The 24,300-nt window shown below is 40.8% G+C and overlaps 2 protein-coding genes across 4 annotated transcripts in view; both read left to right on the top strand.

The window, feature by feature from the left end:
* Positions 1-3,093, top strand: part of ift56 (intraflagellar transport 56) — an 11,773-nt gene extending 8,680 nt beyond the window's left edge. Inside the window, exons 16-18 of the mRNA XM_032500830.1 lie at positions 1,163-1,269; positions 1,915-2,048; positions 2,458-3,093. Coding sequence (XP_032356721.1) covers positions 1,163-1,269; positions 1,915-2,048; positions 2,458-2,572 — 356 coding nt within the window. The 3' untranslated portion in view covers positions 2,573-3,093. The remainder of the gene's footprint in view (positions 1-1,162; positions 1,270-1,914; positions 2,049-2,457) is intronic.
* Positions 3,094-5,465: 2,372 nt separating this feature from the next.
* ubn2a (ubinuclein 2a) lies at positions 5,466-24,192 on the top strand. Of its 3 annotated transcripts, XM_032500799.1 has the most exons (17): positions 5,468-6,573; positions 7,486-7,602; positions 8,986-9,087; positions 9,904-10,014; positions 11,061-11,161; positions 13,264-13,801; positions 14,952-15,022; positions 15,421-15,550; positions 16,701-16,807; positions 17,012-17,122; positions 18,052-18,195; positions 18,582-18,632; positions 18,762-18,804; positions 19,483-21,003; positions 21,116-21,323; positions 22,617-22,685; positions 23,704-24,192. In XM_032500799.1, the coding sequence occupies exons 1-17, from the start codon at positions 6,271-6,273 to the stop codon at positions 23,748-23,750; spliced, it is 3,774 nt and encodes a 1,257-aa protein (XP_032356690.1). In that variant the 5' UTR covers positions 5,468-6,270; the 3' UTR covers positions 23,751-24,192. The 3 variants fall into 3 exon arrangements, with proteins under 3 accessions (XP_032356698.1, XP_032356708.1, XP_032356690.1); XM_032500807.1 differs by lacking the exon at positions 22,617-22,685 and having other exon boundaries at positions 5,466-6,573; XM_032500817.1 differs by lacking the exon at positions 8,986-9,087 and having other exon boundaries at positions 5,467-6,573.
* Positions 24,193-24,300: the final 108 nt, after the last annotated feature.

Below are 24,300 nucleotides of genomic sequence, written 5' to 3' on the forward strand. Positions count from 1 at the left end.
AGATGGTGTTTGCCTCCTGAACCCAAACTGGAACCTGGTTCCACAGGAGAGGAGCTTGATAGCTGAAGGCTCTGGCTCCCATTCTACTTTTGGAGACTCTTAAGAACCCCAAGTAACCCCGCATTCTGGGAGTGCAGTGCTCTAGCGGGGTAGTAAGGTACTATGAGCTCTTTAAGATAAGATGGTGCATGATCATGAAGAGCTTTGTAGGTGAGAAGAGGGATTTTAAATTCTCTTCTGGATTTTACAGGAAGCCAATGCAGAAACGCTAAAACAGGAGAGATGTGATCTCTTTTCCTGGTTCCTGTCAGAACACGTGCTGCAGCATTCTGGATCAGCTCATGAGTCTTTATGGACTTTTTCGAGCAGCCTGATAACAAAGAATTGCAGTAATCCAGTTTAGAAGTAACAAATGCATGGACTAGTTTTTCTGCATCATTTTTAGACAGGATATTCCTGATTTTTGCAATATTACGTATAGGTGAAAAAAGTAGATGTGAGAATTAAACGTCATGTCCTGATCAAAGAACTCCAAGATTCCTCACAGTGGTGCTGGAGGCCAGGGTGATGCCATGCAGAGTAACGATCTCTTTGGATAATGTGTCATGGAGGTGCTTGGGCCCAAGAACAATAACTTCAGTTTTATCTGAGTTTAAAAATCTGTTTGAAAATTACAGGTCATCCAGGTTTTAACATCCTGAAGGCACATTTGACGTTTAGCTAACTGATTAGTTTTGTCTGGCTTGATCGATAGATATAATTAAGTATCATCTGCATAACAATGAACGTTTATGGAGTGTTTCCTGATAATATTGCCTAAAGTAAGCATATAGAAAGTGAACAGGATTGGACTGAGCACAGATCCTTGTGGGGCTCCATGACTAACTTTCAGTGAGGCTGAGAGCTCTGAATCCAACATCAATGCCAGATTTATAGCCTTAGGATTGCAAAGAATTTAGGTTCACTCTTGCACCAAGCCGGTGTCACTCTCAACAGCTCTAAGAAATGGATTTCTCCATTAAAATATTTGTCTCCCCTTCCTTGGCATAAGCCACATCAATAAAAAACTGCCCACAGGCGTTTGATTTTTTCCAAATCTTAATCTTTAAAAGTTGCTGCCTATGAATGATGGATTATTGAACACTCATCTTGTTCTTGTCAGACATAATGAACCAGAGGGGTCGGCTTGCCTGGGATCTCTATCTGAAGATGGGCACTTCCTCCGATTCCTTCAGTCTGCTGCAGCTCATTGCCAACGACTGCTACAAGGTGACATCATCCTCTGTTTTCCTCTGCTTTTGTCTTATTCAAGTTTTGTCTCTGTCATAATTGTAACAACGTTTTAGCTAAGCTGTGATTAGTATATGTTGTTAGAGGTGTTGTCCATCAAAATGCCCTTAGTTTTCTCACCATATCTTTGGAATGCATCCAAAACTGTGAGCAGCATTGAGGTCTGAGCTCCCATGAAAGCAGTAAAATCAAACATCTGCAGGGGTCGCTAATACAGTGCCAACCACTATTATTTTAATCACAAATTATGTTATTGGTATTATTTTCTTTAACAATATAAATATGCTAAAAGAAACCCGTTTTCCAAGAACTACGCACCATATCTCGTGAAAGACTGCACTTCACCACCAAGCCACTAGGTGTGCAGTAGAATATTGCACCAACTATGCCTGTTCATGAGAGTGCACAAGCAGCAATAATACTTTAAAAAAAAATGTATCCCTGCCTCTAACTTATTATTTTTAGAGATCCCTACAAAGCTCAACTGTAAGCATACATGTATTGTTCTAGATAAACTCTTTAATCTGAGACAAAATGCTTATTTGGTAAAGTGGTGGTCTAATCTGTGCCTGGGAAATCAATATGTTGAATACTAGTGCTCATGATCACAGCTTATTGTTCCAGATGGGCCAGTTCTACTATGCAGCTAAAGCGTTTGATGCACTGGAGAAATTGGACCCAGGATCCAACTACTGGGAGGGCAAGAGAGGGGCATGTGTCGGCATCTTCCAGCTCATACTGGCAAACAAGGAGTCCAAGTATGATTTGTCTTTTTTCCCATTACATTTATTTAGCTGCCGCTTTTATCCAAAGCAACTTACAAGAAGTGCATTTAACCATCAAGATACCACCAAAAAACTGCAAGTCATGCGAGCACATAAAAAACATGAAATAAGCGAAAGCAAAGCTGTTTCAAGTGCTATATTTTAAAAATGAGATTTCCTATGCAATAATGTGATCACATCACACATCAATGTTGTCTAGTTTTTTTTTAATGCAAAACATTTAAGAGATCCCTGTCCTTAACCAGTAAAACTGATGACTGGACTTACATATCAAACTTCTGTGGTCTGTTTGTTTTGGTGTAATGTCTAAATAAAAGCAACATGAGAGATGGTGCATTCTTGATCTAATCTTGTTTCCTCACACATCCTGTTTGTGTTCTAGGGAGACACTTAAAGAGGTGTTGTCTCTGCTGCGAAATTCAGGAAACCCCCAGGTTGAATACATCATCCGAGTTCTGAGGAAGTGGGCCAAAGACAACAGAGTCCTCCTCTCATGACAACTTTGGGCTCTGAACTTCAGCTCATTACATCAAGAGTAGCATCATTATGCAGACATCATAGTGCAAATGGTCCTTTCACTTGATTAAATCATATTTGATATTTACACCCCAAGAAGAAATATGGAGCCATGATTTCTGCCACACTATCGTTAAAATATGTAAGTTTTGAATTGCAATCCCCTATTTACTTGTATTAAAATGGTACTGTATTTTTAAAGTGACTTTTTGAATGCCTTGATTTATGTGAAGGCCGTACAATAATTTCCCTCAGTTTTTTTCTCAGCCTTTAAGCAATACAAAATTAGAATAAGAAAGAAATTAGGCACACGATATAAGGCAGGGGGGGAAAAAAAGTGCAATACAAATTAGGATTATCAAGAGCATAATAAATATACTGTATATTTACAGAGGCAGTTTGTAAAACATTTACACACACACACGTTTTGTGACGAATCAACAGGTGGGACACAATCATGAAGTGGAACGAAACTTGTTGGATATTTCAAACTTTAACTAAAACATTGGGTGTGCAAAATTATTCAGCCCCCTTAATACTTTGTAGCGCCACCTTTTGCTGCGATTACAGTTGTAAGTTGCTTGAGGTATGTCTATCAGTTTTGCACTTGAAATTTTTGCCCATTCCTCCTTGCAAAACAGCTCGAGCTCAGTGAGGTTGGATGGAGAGCGTTTGTGAACAGCAGTTTTCAGTTCTTTCCACAGATTCGATTCAGGTCTGGACTTTGACTTGGCCGGTCTAACACCTGGATAGGTTTATTTGTGAACCATTCCTTTGTAGATTTTGCTTTAGGTTTTGGATCATTGTCTTGTTGGAAGACACATCTCCGTCCCAGTCTCAAGTCTTTTGCAGACTCCATCAGGTTTTCTTCCAGAATGGTCCTGTATTTGGCTCCATCCATCTTCCCCTCAATTTTAACCATCTTCCCTGTCCCTGCTGAAGAAAAGCAGGCCCAAACCATGATGCTGCCACCACCATGTTTGACAGTGGGGATGGTGTGTTCAGGGTGATGAGCTGTGTTGCTTTTACATCAAACATACGGTTTGCATTGTTGCCAAAAAAGTTCGATTTTGGTTTCATCTGACCAGAGCACCTTCTTCCACATGTTTGGTGTGTCTCCCAGGTGGCTTGTGGCAAACTTTAAACGAGATTTTTTTTTTTTTTTTTTTAAAATGGATATCTTTAAGAAATGGCTTTCTTCTTTCCACTCTTCCTTAAAGGCCAGATTTGTGCAGTATATGACCGATTGTTGTCCAATGGACCGAGTCTCCCACCTCAGCTGTAGATCTGTGCAGTTCATCCAGAGTGATCATGGGTCTCTTGGCTGCATCTCTGATCAGTCTTCTCCTTGTATGAGCTGAAAGTTTAGAGGGACAGCCGGGTCTCCGTAGATTTGCAGTGGTCTGATACTCCTTCCAGTTCAATATTATCACTTGCACAGTGCTCCTTGGGATGCTCTCTGCACTTTAAACAGACCTCTGAGACTATCACAGAGCAGGTGCATTTATACAGAGACTTGATTCACACACAGGTGGATTCTATTTATCATCATTAGTCATTTAGGTCAACATTGGATCATTCAGAGATCTTCACTGAACTTCTGGAGAGAGTTTGCTGCACTGAAAGTGAAGGGGCTGAATAATTTTACATGCCCAATTTATCAGTTTTCTATATGTTAAAAAAGTTTGAAATATCCAAAATTAGGTTCCACTTCATAATTGTGTCCGCATGTTGTTGATTCTTCACAAAAAATTACAGTTTTATATCTTTATGTTCAAAGCCTGAAATGTGGCAAAAGGTCAAAAGGTTCAAGGGGGCCGAATACTTTAGCAAGGCAAAGTGTATATATATGTATATATACATGTGAATGGAATGATAAAGGAAGCAGAAATAAAAGATACCTATGTGAATGTGATATTTACCCAGTGAAATTTAAAGTTAATCAAATCCAGCAAGTGAGTATTATTTTTGAAAAAGAATGTTTAAGGTTGAAACATTTAACTTTAAAGGACACCAAGTTCTGTACATCTTTAATTCCACAATGCATGTGTATGTACTAAAGGAACATGCTCAAAGGTTTATATTAAAGAATAAAATAAAATAAAAGGATTCTAAATTTCTTCACAAAGTTTAATATCATTAGGAGCATGGTTGCTACATGTGACCTTGGAACCATTTGTATTCTACATACTAACTGTGAACAGGAGTTGAGTTTGTAATGTGTTGACAACGGTAAAAAGTAACTGAATTAGTACCAAATTGCCACAGTGCCAGTAAAGTTTGGAAGACAACATTGATTGTTCATTTTAAATTTGAATACAGCAAAAATACAAACCAGAACTATTGTCATTAACCTAGATTCATGTTAATTTTGTTCACCAGATGTTGGCTATGATGCAGTTCTTTTGTCAACCAACAGAAAATAGGACAAAGAGGTGGACATTTAGCCTTTTTATATTGTTTCACTGTGACAGAGGTCTCTACAAAAACAACCTGGAAACGCTAATGTGGATGCCATAAGCCTGATACACACATATGGCACACAACCAGTGCTCCAAATGGACGCAGGATACATAAGGTAGCCATCACGTTTTTACCCATAGTTAGCATGTATATCTCTGGCTTGACTATAGGTGGACGCAAATAGTTTTCACACTTTGAAACTTTAGCCACTTTAGTATTCTAAGTTGTACTCTTCATGATTAAACTGATCATTGTTGCCAAAATCTTTGAAGTGCTCTTTCAATTGCAAATTGGACAATTTGGCAGAACTGGCTATTGCACAAGGGGCGCGGTAGGTGGGAGATAAGAGCCAAAACCAAACTTTCTAACAGGTTAATCCAGCTATGGTTTCTATTACAGACAATACAAACATCAATGTCAAATTTAAATGAGTTCACACAGTTTATTGTAATGAGGAGCTGCTACACATAAACTGAATATCAACAGGTGGTCAATAGTGCCTGTATCTAAATCAGCTGTGTTGGGCTGGTTCACAAACGGCCAACCCTCTGGCTTGCGTTTCTTCCGTTTGGGATTTGATGAACGTAACGTTACATTGTACACTGAGTGTGTGCTGGTGCCATTGTAGAACAATGCACAATTCAGCATTTTTCCTGAATAGACGTAAAGAAAGGCTTCAACTGAAAGCTGTCGATTATCGATATCTGGATACACCACGTTTGGTGTATGTATCCCACAGCCTGTCCTTCACTCAGACACTTTATAAAGGTCATAATAGAACTGACAGTGTTGTTATTATCGCCTGTTGTGACCGAGGCGGGTTTAGGATCGGGGCACGCGGTGATTGGACGTGACGAGCCCCCTAGTGTCACGATGCTTCAGTTTTGTGCGTACGCGCAGGCGCAGCGACCCCTCTCTTCTCTTCTGATATTTTATTTACTCCCGAAACCCAAGATGGCTCCTGTGAATGTCTCGGTCCCATAGCAAATTGAGGATGCAAGTAGCTGTCGTAAATACAACTTTTCCCCGACCGTCGCATCCCCTGGAGTTCAATTCGTATGGTGCGGAGGAGGCCCTAACATCCGTCTAGGCATTGAGCAGCCGTCGGAGCTTCGCGAAACCTTCTTCAATCCACCAATTTGGAGTAGTTTCGCGAAGTAACGTTAGCTCTTCTCCTCGCTGTCTGTCCGGAGAGAGGTTCAGGCAGCTCATCCAAATGGCCGAACCGAGAAAAGTGCAATTTGTCACCCTCTCGGCCTTCGCAGCTGGAGCAGCCGCGGAGTCTAGGAAACGTCGGCTGGAGGATGAGGCCGACTTCAACTTCGTTGGAGCCGGGGAGGTCGAGGCAGCGACCGGGGCAGGGGGTGCTGCCAGCAACGGTCGTCTCGGCAAAACCGGCGACAGGGACACGGCTGTAGCTGAGAAGAGGGTGACGGTGCGGCTCAACCTGTCCCTACCCGAGCCTGACGACCGCTCCTCCGCCGAGTTTAATTACGGCGAAATCATTCAAAACATCCAGGTAGGATCTCCCAGTTTGACTAACGTTACCAGGCCGGGTGAGCGTGGTCCTGGAGTTCATTTTATTTGCTCTTACAAGTGTTTGTGTGGACTTGTCATTGCTAAGTAAGCGGGGGGAAGTGCACCTTGTCCTTCCGTGGACTGGCGTGGTTGAAACTGACCATTAGTACGACCCAACACAAAAGACAGCAGCAGCTTTTTGACCACGCAGCCAGCCAGTCCACTCTGTGCTTTGCAACTTCAGCTGCGCTCTATCAAAGTGTAACCTTAGCTTTTTATCGAAGGACCTCCTTTTTTTTTTTTTTAATGTAGAGATAAAGCTTATCTTGTGCAGCTTGCTACCTGTGTCCTGTTCACGCAGGCTTGCCCAGCAACAGCCCAGCCACACAGCCATTACAGCACTTGGAAATGCCACATGCAGTTTGGCCCTCTGGCTGCGGGTGATAGATGATAGAGCATTGCTGATGGAAGTACCAGGATGTAGCATGGGAACAAGGCAAATGTCAAAGCTGAGAGATCTGGAATCTCGCCTCATTCTGATACTGTGCATATTGGGACAATCCAGTTTTTGCTATTATGTTTTACGTGAGTGGTAAATATGGGGGATGAAGTTTGCAAACTACAGTATAAGTAAATATTTCTTATTTTATTACAAACGGTAGCTATGCCAGCACCATGTCTAGCAGCCCTTTTATTGGTTGGTTTTTTGTTTTGGAGTCAATTATTTTCATAATATATAATATATATAACGTAGTTATGTTTACCAACTAGACTTTTATTCTAGGTTTGAACATAGTCAGGTTGTGTTCCAGTATGAGGGCCTGAGGCACTGACACGATCTAACCAAAGCTCTGACATCTGATTTTTCCTGTTCATTATCTATACAATTAATGTTTTTAACCATTTGTTCCAGGCAAAGAATAATCCTCCAAGTCTTACTTCAGCCCACAATCCCAACGACCACTTTGACGATGAAGAGAGAGAGCGGCTCCAGGTTGAGGCCCTGGCAAAAAAATTTGAAAATAAATATGTGAGTGTTTCTACTTTGATCATCTTAGAATTATATCTGGACCGATACTGGATTTTTGAGCCTGATACCAATAATGATGTTTGAGTTTCAAAAATCCCTGATGAAGCACCTGATGAACATAAAATGTAAACAACAGGAGTGGGACATTTTCAGTTAAAAAATCAATATTTGGGTGCTCTCTGGGAGACTATCATGCATGGTGACACTGTTTCAATTACCATTTTTTAATATAATATATAAATGGTCATTTGTTGTTTTACATTACCATTTTTTACCATTACCATTCCCTTTTTTATATTATATATATATATATATATATATAAAAATGGTAATTTAGAAACAGTGTCCCATTGCATTGACTATATATATAATATATTATATATATATATAATTATATAATAAATAAATAATAATCAATCTTGGTTTTCTGACGGCAATTTCTTGTTGCTTATTGTCAACACATACGACATTTACAATAAGCTTATATTGCTGATATATTGGTTTAATTACTGTTTGTTTGTTAAATAACTTGGTATAAATTTAATTTATATAGTCCAAGTAGAACACAGGTGACACCCTTTATCCTTAGATCTAACCCTTTTTTTTTTATTTTATTTTTTTTATAACTGCTTACACTTTTCTGTTCCCTGTATCTGTCTTTTATTGTCTGTAAAGCGACCTTGAGTGTTCAGAAAGGCGCTGTTAAATAAAATGTATTATTATTATTATTATTATCTGTGGGAAAGAAGGACTAAGAGACAAACCTCAGGATCGACAGAGACAGTTGTGCATACTGTTTAGTAATATTTTTAGTCACTTATTGACTGTTGCCATAGCTTGACTGAAATGGGATTTTTGAGGCTGATATTTGAGAATTTACAGGATCCAATAGCAATGCAATGTCGGATTTTTATATTAACGTACACCCTAAACATTTTTAATAGACTTTTTTGTTGTGTTGTTCTTAAAGAATGGTGGCTGAGATCTGTACTGAGTGACATTTTACAGTTCAAAAATAACCTAGTCAGTGCTCTCCAGTGGACAGATTATGTAACGGAGAAAATGTTTCTGAATGACCTGAAGAAATATTTGGCTTTATTGTAGTGCAATTTATTTCTTCTTATTGGCCAACATATATGCCCATAAGAATATATCTGTTAGAAGCATGGTTGATTTAATCAGTCAGGCTTTAATCGGCCATAATGCCCATAAAACAGCCACATGGAGAGAGAGAGAGAGAGAGAGAGAGAGAGAGGACATTTTGTAAATCCTTACTCTAAAAAGAGGCCATTTTAAGATTTACGTTAGAGTAAATGTGAAGATTTTTCATGTGAATCAAAATTAAAACTTAATATTAAGTAATATTTTTAAATTATTTTTCAGGGTAACACAGAGAAGAAGAAGAAGAAGGACAGAATGCAAGATTTGATTGATATAGGCTTTGGCTACGACGAGACAGACCCCTTTATTGACAACTCAGAAGCTGTGAGTGTCCCTTACTTTATTAATAACAAGGTGATTTTTCACCTACGATTATTGTTTTTTCGAGGATGTCACTTTCATTTAGTCAGATGTCTCCCTTTAGTCTTTATGACATTGCACATGGTTCTCTTCTCCCTTATTATCTGCTGATCAATTTGCTGTCATCCTCACATTCCTCAACTGCTGTTCTTGTGTTTTGTTGAGGTAGACTTTATTCCTCTGTGGTTAAATATTTATTTCCTGGCTTGATGTTTCAATACAGTGCATTCAGTGGCACTTCTAAAGATAGACGCTTGTCCCTTTTTAAAACCAACCTGAGATTACGATCCAAAATCATCCTCATGACTCATGCATACGTATGTGCTCCTTGTGTCCACACAGGAAAATGTCATTGTATTTGTTTGACACTGTTGGTTGCTCTGTATTCAGAGAATATCTCTCTCTTTCTGACTGTAATAGCTAGACTTATGCTCTATGTATGGAGTCTCTGCCAATATATGATATTTGTTTTTTTGTTTTGATAGCTGTACTCTCTGCACTCAAAAATTGGAAGCGTCTGTTTGACCCTTTTTTTCTTTTTGTTTTGACATGCTCCATGATGGAAAAGTGTGACCTGGAGGAATTAATTTTTTTTGTGTGATTTAGTTATTTTGATGCACAACACGTCATCTGTTTTCCCTGACCAACCTAAGAGGCCAGGCTTATTTGTAAAATGTTACCAAGAAACATTATCACAAAATCCACTTTTGTTGCATAAGAGGATTGACTGTTTTCTCTGATGTTATAGCACAAACCGTTTCCTTTTGTTATGTTTCTCAGTATGATGAGCTGGTTCCAGCCTCTTTAACTACAAAGCTTGGGGGATTTTACATCAACACTGGCACGCTGCAGTTCAGAGCCACCTCCGACTCCGAGGGCGAGGAGGACAAGGTGAGACTACCATAACACGTTCATAGCGGAACATGAAGAAATTATTGTTATACAGTGTTTCAAAATCACTTTCAGGCCTCAAATGTTTTTATTTTGTTCAGTTTATTTGACATTTTGAAAAAGTGGATGAAATTACATACTAACAAAAAAGATGATGTGGATGACACAAAGTCCAAGACTTATTTCCATTATAATTCTTGCCTAGCAAAATTATACTACCAACAAGGCAATACATTACATACATACAAGTCAAAACCTCAGAAAATAAATTACATACAATAACAAAAACTAGGATGATAAGCTTATACTTTCAAATTGTTGCTATTTTGTAATTAATAGATGCTTATATTTTGATATGCAAAGGTAACTTATTCCAATCATTTGGACTACATAACCGAAAGGATATGTAAAAGAAAAAAAAGCTATGTTTTTAGGCATGGGTTTAGGGACAGGGACAGCAATAACAATTGGTCCAGACTGAAATATCTTAAAAACTATTGGATGGTTTAGCACAACATTTTTACAGACATTCATGTGCGTTGGAAGATAAATCCCAATGATTTTGGTGATCCTCTGATTTTTTTCTGCCTTTGCTAATTGGCATACGTTAGCATGCTAAAATGCTAAACAAAGATGGTGACCATGGTATACATTATACCTAATTAACATCAGCATGTTAACATTGTCACTGTGTGCATGTTAGCATGCTGATGTGTAGTAAGGTTTCCTGGAAAAGAGTTGTGTGACATGTACAATTTTGGTAAATATTATTATAATTTTACTTGTCCCTTTGTAGGTGCAACATATGACACAGCAGAATCTCAATAGGCACATTAGTGTCCTCCCAACAGGGCCTTGATTTTCATTAGTAGTAGTCTTTTACCACATCAAGCGTGCACAGTCCAGTGCACGCTTACTCACACAAACAGAAGCACTGTGTGTGTTCCATCAAATTTATTTATTTATTTATTTATTGATTTTTTTTTTTTACATCATCGTCTTCTTCTGCTTATTTGAGTTAAAGGGTTTATGTTCTCTCGTTTCAGAAGCTGAATGACAACAAGGAACAGGTGATTAAAAAGAGAAAAAAGAAGGAAGTGAACAATCTGGAAGAGAACGCGAAGAAGAACAGAGGAACTCAACAAGGGTGAGAATCATGACAGTATAATATTACTGTCCGTGTTTATTTGTATGGTTATATTGTCTGAGATGATTCACACAAAGGATTTTTGAGTATATGTTGATTAAAAGCTAAATACAAGTAAATGGCTCCTGAGTCGGTAGGAAGCTACTCTCTTGTCAGGATATGTAAACTAGACCTATAACTAAATCTCCCTCTTAATCAAATTATTCATTACCATTAAGCCAAGCTATTCAGAAAAGTGTCACACAGACACTGTTATGTAAATGGTTATGATTCTCTACTGTGGTTAAAAAGTTAACATTTTAGACACCAATTGGGCCACTGTGAATATGTGATGACACATTTGTCCACTCTTTATGGTTCTCATATTCCACCACCCTTTTTTCTGCGGATCATCTTATACATCCATCATCAGGCAGGGATGCTGACTGTGAATTGCTGTTAGTTGTGTGACAAGCCAACCACCTTGCAGGAAATATGTTCACATACGCCCAAGACTTTAACAAGCTTCTATTGCCTTTGTGCCATTATCAAACTGATTATTTGTGTGTGTCAGATCTTTCAGAACAGACTGCAAGTTAACCTCCGCTGTTCCTTTGCCCCACAATTCTCAGCTGTCTTCTTTAGTGTGTGTGTTGATGCCTCAGTTTGCAAGTGAAAATGTCTTTATATTTGTAGCATGGGTTTTCATGGTCTTTGTTGTTTGTTTTTAGGAAGTTTATCTCAGATTTGTTCAGTGATTTAAAAAGATCTTTTGTTGTGCCTATTAGAGCTTAATGGGCAGGACTAATAATGGGGATATCCCCTTTCTACATAGCTAGCTAGCTCTTTAATGAAAAGCAGTAATAGAAAAATGGCGACAAGTGTTGATGCAGTTGAAACAGCTGTTGCTTAAAGTTGACTTTTAAAAATACTTAATATTCTTAAATGGACACATTTATTTGATCAATGTGAAAACAAACACCAAAATGACAATGCAACATACCCCCGATCTGTTTCAGAAAGTGGGTTTAGTAAAAACTGAGATGAGGGAGGGGAACTGGGTTTTCTGTTTCTGAGAGAGGGGTAACTCCAGCCCATTTCACTAAGAGAGGTAAACTACCTCAGAGTCAGTTACTATGGTAACTGAGCTTGTGGACCTAACCTGGTCGGGAGCAGGTTTTCTTCAATAAACCTTAAGTTTCTCTCAATCTCCTCCATTTGACACAGTGCGCTTTCATTTCTTTTGTTATCTGCATAAATAAAAAGTAGTGTTAGTTTCAGGGCAAATCCACTCAGGCAACGTTTACACGTGGGCAGCTATTTTTAAAAAAGGACATTTCATCCTCTCAGTTTTAAAAAATAACATCATGTACAGCTGTCAGTTTTTCAGAGAATTGTTCATTTACACGTACCCATGTATATATGCCGTCAAGAGCATGCCAAACCTGTAGGTGGCAGTGTAACGAGAAGCTCAAGTCCACGTTAGCTAATCAAAATCCCTAAAATAGCAACTGGCGCTAATCACTTCCTCTCTCTTCCTCACTTCCCTGGCTGCTTAAACCTCTGTTTACCTCAGTTTACATGCAAACGGAAAGATTTCCAAAATCTCCACTCTGGCCGGAGTTTTTAGAAAGACTCGTTTTCAGAGGCAAATTCTCCATTTGTGTGTAAAAAAACGGCACAAACGAAGAGAAATGTCTGTTTTTCAAAATAACCATGACTGCGTAAACAGGCCCTCAGAGCTCAGGGTTAGACTCAGAGTTTGTTAAACCTCCTTCCTGAACCGGGACACTGAGGCACGTAAACAGTTTATGAAGGTTTCTGATCATTCTCTGTTTGTACAGAACATAGCAACTGAGATGTTGACACATCAAGACGCAACTGCTCACAGATGATCAGAAATTGCTAACTGGGTTTCTCATATTCCATGTAAACGGCATATCCTGAATAATCAAATAATAATCAATAACTTAGATGCTAAAGTTTATGTAAGCATACTCAATGTCAGGCTGAATGTATGAAGTGAAACTAAATGCTGAGGCAGTCCTAGGCATTGTATTGCCTTACATTCAAAACATCAAAGCATTTTGCTAAGAAGACATTGCTGTACTTTCCTCCAACAGTGGGGCAGCCCTCAATCTCCACCGGCCAGAGAAGAAGAAGAGGAAGAAGCTGATGAAGGACTCGCTGTACCTGGCGGCCATGCTCCGCCGCTTCAACCGGGAGAAGGAGGAGATGAGGAAACGAAACCCGAACATGGCTCACCCCGGCCTGGCAGGAGGTGTGGCTAAAAAGCCCCACTCCACCAACTCAACGAACCACCTTTTAGCCTCTAACTCCACCCACTCACAAGACTTCTCACTCGCAGACCTCACCTCGGACCCCGCTGTAATGTCACTGCTGGGCTCGGCCAATGAGAAGGAGCTGCAGGATCTCCTAGGCGACCTGGACTTTAGCGTGTTGGACAATGACCAGCAACATGTCATGGTGGCAGCCAGGGAGAATGGCATTCTGGGAGTAGGTGTTCCGGCCCCTAAAGTAGTAGCAGGTGGAGGTGGCCAAGGGCGAGGCCTGGGTTCTTCCAGTGGACTGTTTTCTCCGCCTCCGCTGCCTGATGGGCTGCCAGCTCCTCTTATTAAACGCATCGAGGACCTGCGGGCGGTGAGTCAACTGTAACCTGTGTATGGGCAACTGCAGTTACGTGTGAAGCATCTTTACTTAAGTTAACCACAAATGCCCTTCAGCTCAGGAAGTGGCAGAAAATGTTTATTTTTATTGTTTAGTCCAACGGGAATAGTCTCTTTTCAAGCATTGGAGAAACATGGCTCCAAGCTCAATCCTGATGCTTTTTATGGAACTAAAACAGCAGGTTTGGCATCACTGCCTTTTAAAAGAAGTTCTTATTTTTTTCTTGCTTTCATATTTTGCAGCCACAGAGTCCATCCGTAGCAGAGAATTGTTCTTTTTGAAAACTGAAATTGTCTACTTCACTTGAGTCATAGTTTTTAATTTCAAAAGTGAAGAAGAGAAGAGGGAGGCAGAAAAATGAAGAAATAGATTTTTGGTTGCTTTTAAAGATATAGGTAAAGGTTTCAGAGATTACACATTAGTATTAGGATTTTCTTATAGGAAATTCATTAAAGGAAGTGTCACTTAGCTCACATGACCTGTAGTTTGACTTATTTGGTCTGGGCCAAGATAAAATGTTTATTGTGAACTTTTAGTTTATGTCAGTTTTTTTGGTTTATTTTTCTTAGCTGGTAGTCACACACGTTTTCAAAGAAATAGTTAATCATGAGCAATGTCCATCAAAGATGCAACTGCTTATATGTTATAAATGGACAGGTAAACAACAGAAAAGAGGCATTTTGTACCTTAGCATCACTGGAGGATAGTTATTGTGTGGCTGCTTTGTTTCTGTTTTATTGAGGGAACTGACAAAATACAGTGCAGGACAGAAGCACAACACATTCTGTTGTAATAAGCTCATACCTTCTAAATGATCAGGCCAATAGACACTTTTGTGCACTCACTTTTTAATGTTTAAACCATGCTTCCTACATGACGTTCACCTACACAGACCAAAAGATCCCTGATGGAGTTCAATTGACCGCTTTCACACCAGCCAAAGAAAAGCATCCATAGAAGTTTATGGTTAAAATTAGAGTCAGGTGAAGGTCAGTTTCAAGTAGAGGAGGGAATGAGTTTCTGTTAGTACAAAGTCCTCAGAGGCACCAAATTACAGATATATGTATTTTGTACTGTATGGAACAGTGCAGCTGGTATACTGACTCAATCTTTTCTTACACAGGCCTCGCGGCAGTTTGATCAAGAGGGCAGGAAGAAATTTTTCACCTTGGACATGAATAACATTCTCCAGGAGTGAGTAGGACAGCTTTTAAATCACTGTCTGTCAAACCCCAGCTCGCTTTCCTCCTCCCTTCCAGTGTTTCTCACTCATTTTCAGCAGATTTCCCTAGACACCTCTCCTGCTGTCTTTAAGTGTTTTGCATTCTCTCTGTCTCTTATTGTCTGTTAGTGGCATTCTTCTCATTTCCATTCCACTCTTGTTTCATCAACCCTATGTTCACCCTCCTTTCATTCTGTGAAACTGTTCTTTATTTTTCTGCTTTAATCCACCATCTCTTTTTTTATTCTGTCTCGCTGTATCCCACCATGTTTTTCTACCTTCACCACCATAACTGTCTATCTTTTTGATCGTTCGACTTCTTCTGTATTTCACAACCATAACTATTTCTCCCTCCTCTTCCTCCTCTCAGCATTGAGCTGCAAGCCCAGGAGCAACCTCCTGAGGTGCGCTCAGGCATCTACTTGCACATGGAGGCATTTGTGCCGTGCAACAAAGAAGCCCTCCTCAAGCGCCTGAAGAAGCTCAGTCTCAACATCCAGGTGAGTGAGGCTTATCTGTGGAGGAATTGAGAAATCCTCTCGGTTTAAATTGATCTAGAATCTGATTCACCTATTCAATTCCTCTGTGCTCATTAAAATCCAGATTCAGAAAGATGCTTCTGTACATGTGCACTATCAAACCTAATCACAAAATTGGGTTTCTGTAAAAGCTGTTCTCAGTTCTCCATTGAAAACACTGAAACGTCAAACTATAAATCTTCTAGTAGTATCTCTCACAATCCTCTGTACATCTTTGCAGTAAACAGACTTAGATGTTGTAAAAGATCTGTACCTTGTTTTTCTATTTAATTAACTACTTTCTCTTTGTGTTTTTATTGGTTTTACATCATACCAGTGATTTGTTATGGTCCCCTGTGGCTTATTTGGCCCCACACTGGTGCTCATCTGTGACCACAAGATTATTTGGGGATTTTTCATAACAAACAAATCAGGGCAGCAACAACATATTCCACGTTTTTCCTTCAAACTGTCTGATTATCAGCAGTATTTCTGAGCATTTGAGCTGCTTCGTTCAGCTCTTGCCTAAAACTGATCCACTACTTTTTCCACATTGTACGTTTTCATATAGCTTTTAATCTTCAGCCATCTTCACTGCTTCAGTTGGTAATATGCAAGGATCTAGTGCAATGAAGGCTGCCACTGAAAATGGGTTTCTAAATGTCTTATGTCATGGACCATTAAAGTTGCATTGACACATCAGGTTTGGCAATGCTCTTGACGACACATCAACTTACTCCCTCACTCTCTCTCTTTCCCCCCCTTTTGACTCTTCCTCTTGATGCCCCTGCTTCTTCTTTTTTTCTCCCTCCTCTACCATTCCTTTTTACCTTTTCTTTGTTTCTTCCATCATCCTTTTTCTTCTCTCCACTGTTGCTGTTCTTCCGTCTTTTCCCCTTCTCCTCACTCTGAACTCAAACTTTTCTTTTTCTTTTTCTTCATTGTTCTCCCTGTGTCTTGGTCTTCCTCTGTCCTTAACACAACCACTCTCTCTCTCTCTCTCTCTCTCTCTCTCTCTCTCTCTCCTCCTCATCTCTCGCCTCCCTCTCCTCGCTCTCTCTCTCCTCTTCTCATCTCTCCTCTCTCTCTCTCTCTCTCTCTCTCTCTCTCTCTCTCTCTCTCTCTCTCTCAGGATGACCGCCTACGGACGCCATTGTTAAAGCTGAAGCTGGCAGTGTGTAGTGTGATGCCAGAGCAGCTGGCCAGATACAACATGGACTGCATGGCCAAGGTTGCAAAGTAAGTAAATCTTTGTTTTGTTTCAGAAGAAAGGCAAGTAAGAAATGAACAGGTCAACTAAAACCCTTGTAATTGAACACTTGCACCATTAACCTACAAGAATGTAGTAATCATTGTTAAGATTATACAATAGTGTTCATGTAAGATGTTTGTAAATGTGTGCATGTTTGTTTACATAATTCTGACTGTGTCTGTGTCTTGCAGGCAGCAGTCGGAAGAGGGGGATAAGAACGGCTCTGAGGAAGAAGATGAGGAAAAGCCTGGGAAAAGGGTGATGGGCCCACGGAAGAAGTTTGTCTGGGATGATAAGCTCAGGTAAAGATCCAGGACTGTCCTTCTGGAATAGCTGGCTGGATGGCGTGTTACGTGTTTGTGATGCTGTAGGTTTGACTTTGTATCTTCACTCCTTTTTCTCATACCCTGTCTATTGTCTTCATTGTTGCATCCATTCTCTTGCTCTCCACTGTTGGTGTCTCACTCTCTTTACTTCATGATACAATAAAATTAGTTTGTGATTTTTAGATGTGATTTTGGCCTAAAATATATGCAATGTATACACCTTTTAAAATAGTACTCTAAAGATTTAGCATTGCACTCAAAAGTAATGCAACAGAACCAGATATCATCTTATTATTCTACTCATTCTTCGTGTCAAAACCTGGTGCTTACATTTCCCACAATGCAACTCAACCACGGACCGTCTCTGGTGTGTTATGCTAGTTGTGGCTAATGTAGCCTCGAGCAGAGGAGTGGGCTACAGAGGTCTGGTAAGCTCACATCTTCACTCAACTCTTTTTTTCTCTTTTTTATTTATTTTCAAACAATCTTGCAGTCCTCACAACCATTGCCGAGTCGAGTGACACTGCAATTTATCAGACTTGCACTGGAGCCACAAAAGGCTTTGTACAACTTTTTTCACATATGCACTAGTACTCCCTAAGACCTGTAAACAGACTTTGAAAATTGGTGGAGTTCCCCTTTAAAGTTACCGAGGAGGGCCCTGAATTTTATGCCTGCACAATTGGGGAAACCTTGACCAAAGAGTTAGTGTCCTAATATAATTACAAAAACCTCGGGACTGACTCGCAGTTGCTATTCAATCATTTATTTTAAGTTTCCACATTTTCAGGAGGTCACAATTACCAAAAACAGTCTCCTCAGTCATTATTTGCTCAACACCTGCAGCCAAATTTAGATTTTAATAGCAAATGTTCCATGTTGATTGAACATTTGTGTTTGTGCAGGAACCTGCTGTGCGGCTTGGTGCGAGTGAAGCTAAGCTGCTACGAGATGGAAAACCAGTGTTCTCTGTCGGTGGAGGACTACCTCAAGGCCTTCTTAGAAAATGAGGTCAAACCACTATGGCCCAAGGGCTGGATGCAGGCCAGGTGTGTGTGTGTGTGTGTGTGTGTGTCCTTGTGTTTCTGTGTTTTGTGCTTTTACGTAGCCTTTATATAAAACGGCTGGAGAACAAATTCCTTCATGTTGATAAGATAATTACTGAAACATTTTCAGGGTAAGAACAAGGAAGTTCACCTTAAAATTAGATATTCGTTTTTTCAGTTTTTCCCTATTTTCTACAACTTCCCTGACTTAAATCAGTAATGTTGCATAAGTTCTCAAATCTTTGTTACTATGACATCCAGTGACAGTGATGTTCTTTTAACTCTGTGAACTTGTGTATATAAACTCACTTGAGAAATGTAACCCGACATTAATCCAGCCATTCTTGTCTTCTGACTGTGTGTTTCTTACCGCTGTTTCCTCTGCTCAGGATTTTGCTCAAGGAGAGTCTTTCTGTTCACAGTCACCTCACTGGAAACCTGTAAGTATTTTCTTTATCTTACACAGGTCATTTTTCCTCAATAACAACTCTGGGGTTTCTCCGTGAGTGGGCTTGAATGCAAAATTTAAATAGAAAAGGCTGAATATTTGTCTATGTTTTTCCATACAGAGTCAAGAGGAGAATGGTGCCTGGGCCCAAGGCCAAAGCCAAGGTAAATGACAGCTCGGATCATGAACTCTACATTGTTTCTGAAAAAAGCTTGCTGAATTTGTTTTTTAGACCCACAATGATAATTAAATCTGAAATCATTTTCCAAACAGCATTCTATCATGAGGCAACAACATAATATACTTTACTCACTGTCTCATATGTCCTGGGAACTAGTATCATATTTGCTCAGTTCTGAAGACAGAATATTTATTTAGTATAAATTTAATTTCATATGATGACTGATACAACTAAAAAAGATCGTAAGTATTTGATGTCTCAAGTGTCATTTTATTATTTCCATGCTGGAGGGTTGTTTTCATATTTGTTACTGTTGTATAAAAGCTGCTGGTATTCAGTCAATAGTAAAATAGTAAAAACAAAAAACTACCACAGCTCACATGGTGAAGTTAGAGTCCTGTTGTACTCTCCACTCTGCAGTTCCGAGTTTCACTATAAATAAAGTTTCATAATATTATAAATATTTTTCTTCGTTTGTGAAATTCACTCACATTTTCTATCCTTGTATACAGTCCTGTACTGCATGTCACCATTTTGAGTCTTTCATATTGTCGGTTTTTAAGTTTGCATTGGGGGAACAAGGGAAATAAAAAAACAAAGAAGGCCTGGTCCTCTTTGCCTCTAAGGTTTTGACACTGATCACAAGTCTTGTGTTCTCTAGGAGGGTGTTTGGATCCACAAATCTCCTCTCACCATGACCTCCACTCCGTCGCTGCCCACCTCCGCCGTAGCTCTGACCTCCAACCGCCAGCCCCCTTTCTCCTCTTCGCCCCCAGAGCCCATCTGTCTGTCGGACTCACTGGATGAGGATCTGACTGCTCCCTCTCTGGACTCCATCTCCCACGCTCTTGCCCTCCTCAGCAATGCATCTAAGGGCATAAGCCTCTCAGACAGTCCCTTATCACCCCCACCCCTGCAAATGCCCACCTCCTCACCTCCCCCTGTCACCCCTCACTATCCCTCAGCCTCTCAGCTCTCTGCCTCGATCGCATCCACAACACAGCAACATTCCCTGTCTAAGGTGGAGAGCACTCAGCTGGCAGCTGCGTCTGCTGGGAACTTGCCAACAACAACGCTACCAACCTCCTCTTCTACCTCCTCTTCCTCGTCTCCCACTGCTTCCGCCTTGGCTCGTGTGCAGGCAGCAGGCCTGTCGCTGGCCTCCAGGACTGCAAGTGGCCCTTACAGCCTGATTAAAGCATCTGGCACCATGGGCCAACCCCAGACTCAGAGAATTGTTACCATGGCATCATCTAATCACAGGCCAAGCTTGGTGATGTGTGGGAGTGGCAAGATGCATCCACACCCGTCCCCGTCGCCTCCGAAGCAGCGGCCTCCTCCCACAGCTTCTCCTCTGCTGCCCCCCCATCAGAAGGGCTTTGTTAACCCGGCGGGCATGCTGGGAGCTATGGGTGCCCCTCAAGGACTGGCCAAGAGCAGTGCCAAAGCCAGTGGCATCAACAGCAATGGCAGTGTGAGCAGCAGCATCACACCTTGTTCCTCCCCCTCCTCACTGTCCCGCTCCAACTCTACCACCCACCCTGGCCTGCAGTCCTTCTGCCCTCCCTCCCCGGTGGCCTCCTCGCCGTCCCCCACCTCCCATACGTCACACTCCTCTCAAGGTAAATCCCACACACACCACCACCACCACCAGGCCAACTTCATCACACCCATGCAGGCCACCCTTACCAAGTCTTCCCACAGCAGCAACTCCTCTCCCATCATCAAGCTCACCCCTCGGCCTCCTGCGCCCACCCCACCTCCCTCACCCTCCCCGTCATCCTCACCCTCACACCCGCTCTCCCATCAGATGATCCCTAGCCAACAGCAACAACACCAGTACTCCCCCAAAACCCCCAAACCTTTTCGGCCCCCCTTCAGTGTATCGGGTGGCGGGCAGGTGAAGCAGACGCAGGGCAGCTTCAGCTTTGCCGGAGGCCAGAAAGCTCAGTCCACGACGAGCAACAGTAGCATCAACAACAACTCCATCAACAACAAGGGAGTGACATCAGCCCTCTGCAGTCGCCCAGACAAAACTCCCCTGTCTTCTGCACCTTCAGTCTCAGCCAACCATGGGCAGAGGCAGAGGGTGATGGGCGGGGCTCAAAGCTCAAAGACAGGAAACGGTTGGGCGGCTTCAGGAACTTTAGCCACGTCCTCCACAACGTCACACCTCTCACAGGTTAGTTCCTTTGGGAAAAAGAATAATGAACAAAAACATAGTTTTGGACAGTGGTGTTATATTTCTGAATAAAATGTTTGATCTCCCTTTTCACTGCATCTTGTTTCTGTAGGTATCAACAGCAGGCACATCCCTCCTGGGCAGCCCCTCAGCTCTGCCCCTTGGCTTTGGGATGTTGGGAGGCCTGGTGCCCGTCTCGCTGCCCTTTCAGTTCCCCTCATTGCTCAATTTCAGCCCACCTGGAGCCCCAGGGGCCGCTGGCATGGGCTCAGTCCCCAGCTCCAACTCAGGATACACCCTAGCACAGAGCGACCTAATGGGTGAGTTGGCACACAACTTGTGAAAGCTTTTTTTCAGATGTGTGTCTTAGCATTGATAGTAAGAGGAAAAAAAGGGAATAATATTTGTGATTTTAGCTCAAAAACAAAATAATCCGGGGAAAGCACAATGTTAAGGGACACAAAACAGACACTGTCGAACAGTAATAGGAAAACTTCTTGGCTTTTTTTTTTTTTTTTGAAGGATAATGTTGTTGTTGGTGATGTACCATCATTTTAAAAAGGAACCTCTAACTCATTGGTGTGGTTTAAGAGATTTTGGACAATGCAGCTCAATGGCACAGAATTATTGACAAATAGCAAAATATAGAATATCACCTCTTATTCTTTGAATTAGTTTTTATTTAATTTCTTGACCTTTTTAAAGTTTCAAAAAACATTTTAACCCAGATTTTATTTTGTTTTATTGATTAGCCTCATGAATATACATGCAGCTGTAATTATATTTAAATTTAATTTAAAAAGAATGCAGTTTACTAGAGCCCGCAAATCTAGTCAGCTGTAGTTGAGCAGTTTAACAATTTAAATCATCTGTAAGTTGCGGTTAGTTTTTTCAAACTTAAAACCTAAAAAGAAACCCATTACAAGCAATTAATCATGTTTGTTTTTTTCTTTTTTCCATGGACAAATACATTTGACTATTATTGGTACGAACTCGGTTTAAAACTGTACAGGGCTGAAGTTTAAAATTGCAATTTAAATCACAACCGCAAAATTTTTCAGAAAAATAGAAATTATCAACTCGTTGAGCACTATATGAAGCAGAAGAGGATGTGTATATGAAGAAAGTGATAATAAATGGGAACCATTTACATTCATAATGTTTTTAGTGTGTGTGTGTGTGTGTGTGTGTGTGTGTGTGTGTGTGTGTGTGTGTGTGTGTGTGTGTGTGTGTGTGTGTGTGTGTGTGTGTGTGTGTGTGTGTGTGTGTGTGTGTGTGTGTGTGTGTGTGTGTGTGTGTGTGTGTGTGTGTGTGTGTGTGTGTGTGTGCGTGCGCTCATACTAAAGTGTACCAGCAGCACCTTTACTGTGCCTGCTGTGCTCCACATCTCTCGCTGTGACCCTCTTGCCCGGTCTCCATTTTGTTTTATAAGCCACCATCTCCCTCCTTTGTTCTCTCCATCTTTTGTGTCCGTCCGTCATCTCAACCTTTTGTACCTCGCTGCCTCACTTTGATCCTGTCCTCTCACTTGGTGCCCCCCGTCATCTTTTCCATATTCCCCCTGATTGTCGTTACCTTTTTTCCCCTCTCATCTTCCCTCCATCTTTCCTCAGATCTGTATAAGAGTCTCCAGTCAGGGTCGCAGGCAGCCCTACCTCCTCACTTGCAGCTTGCTTTCTCAGGTAATCTGCATTCCTACTCCCTCCTCTTCACCCTCCATCTGTCTGTGTCAAGACGACCTGTCGTCCTCTGCTCAGCTGCTGGGTTGATTGCTCTGTAACTTCCTGCTTGCTTTGGTATATTTGGTGTTTAGCATGCAACGGGGTTGTCCCCTGTAGTTGTAGCGCAATAGACACATGTTCTAAAGCTACTGAAGTTATTTGGGGATATATTGTTGTTTCAGTAGTTGGCAGAATACATAGTGAGGATTCTGTTTTTTTCTGTGATGTACAGATGGTTCTTTGATTTGAGAGCAGCAGACTGATTAACATGTGCAACTGCATTTCGTGATTTAGCATAATGAAGAATTAAAATAATTTGCTAGTTTATGTCTCAGTGACATGTGGTTTGAATTCTGTCCACCATGAATGTATGTCAAAAATCTAAACCAGGAGACACAAACTCAAACACAGTTTATCCTGTTCTACAGCAGCCTGTTGCACCAGCTCACTGTGTGATGAAGTCTTCCCAGATCTATCTCCACATGTATTATTCTTTGTCACTTGCCTCTCAGGGCTACTGTATTACACAGATTGTACAAGAAGAATGCTTTTCCACATGGAAATAAAAAAAAAAGGTTGCCAGAGCTTGTTAAACTTTGTGGTGGTGTTTTTCACTGTACTGTATGTTATATACTTCCTAAATATTACATAATGAATAGACGGCATTAACCGAATTACATTACCAGGATAAAGCCTGATATCACGCGCACGAGCCACACACCCACCCTCATGCTTTACTCCTCACCTTCAGCTTTCTATGTGTTGCCGTTCTCAAAATCTCTTTGCTACGGAAACAACAAACTTTGAGCTAGCAAGCCACACGCTGAAAATGACAGGTTTTGAAGAAATTTTGGATTGTGCAATAAGGCAGGACTTCTTTGTTATTTCAGGGAATGATTGTAAAGATTTACAAGGAATGTTTACGGCATTTACTATCTGATGTCAGAGTTGTTAAAAATCTCCCCTCTTCTCATCTCAGATGCAAACCAAAGCCAGGGTGGAGACATGAAGAGGAAATCCCACTGACCAATAACCACGCAGGAGGAAGACACCAGCGGGGTGACATCACAGCCTCTTGGACACATCTACCAACAGGAATCTTCTCTCTGATTGACTGACACAGTGATGTGGTATGAGGGAGCGGGGCTCCACTGCCTCTTTTAACATGGACCTAAAGGAGAATCAGTTTATCTTCGCTACAAGTGGCAATGATGAATTAATTTAACTGTATTTTCTAATGAACCGGGTATGAGAACAAGACTGAGTGAATGACGAGAACACTTTTATTTTTGTTCAGCTTATATTTTTATTTTTTTGTCAACATGTTTACATATGACTGACCTTGATCACTGTGGAATGAATGTGAGCAAGGTGGTGGTACAGATGAGTAGTAGTACGCTACGTAATATAATTTGTATTTAAGCTATTGTGGATTAACAGGACTCTTGTTCTTGCAGTACAAAAAGAAGAAAAAAAACGGACTGAGTTATGAAATTTTATTTTGTCTTTTTTGGGAATCGTTGTGTCCATAGAAATTGTATTGTTGGTCACCTCTGCTCCCACAAATGACTGTTAA

This window comes from Etheostoma spectabile, chromosome 2 (assembly GCF_008692095.1).
Source record: "Etheostoma spectabile isolate EspeVRDwgs_2016 chromosome 2, UIUC_Espe_1.0, whole genome shotgun sequence".
NCBI classification, from domain to species: domain Eukaryota; kingdom Metazoa; phylum Chordata; class Actinopteri; order Perciformes; family Percidae; genus Etheostoma; species Etheostoma spectabile.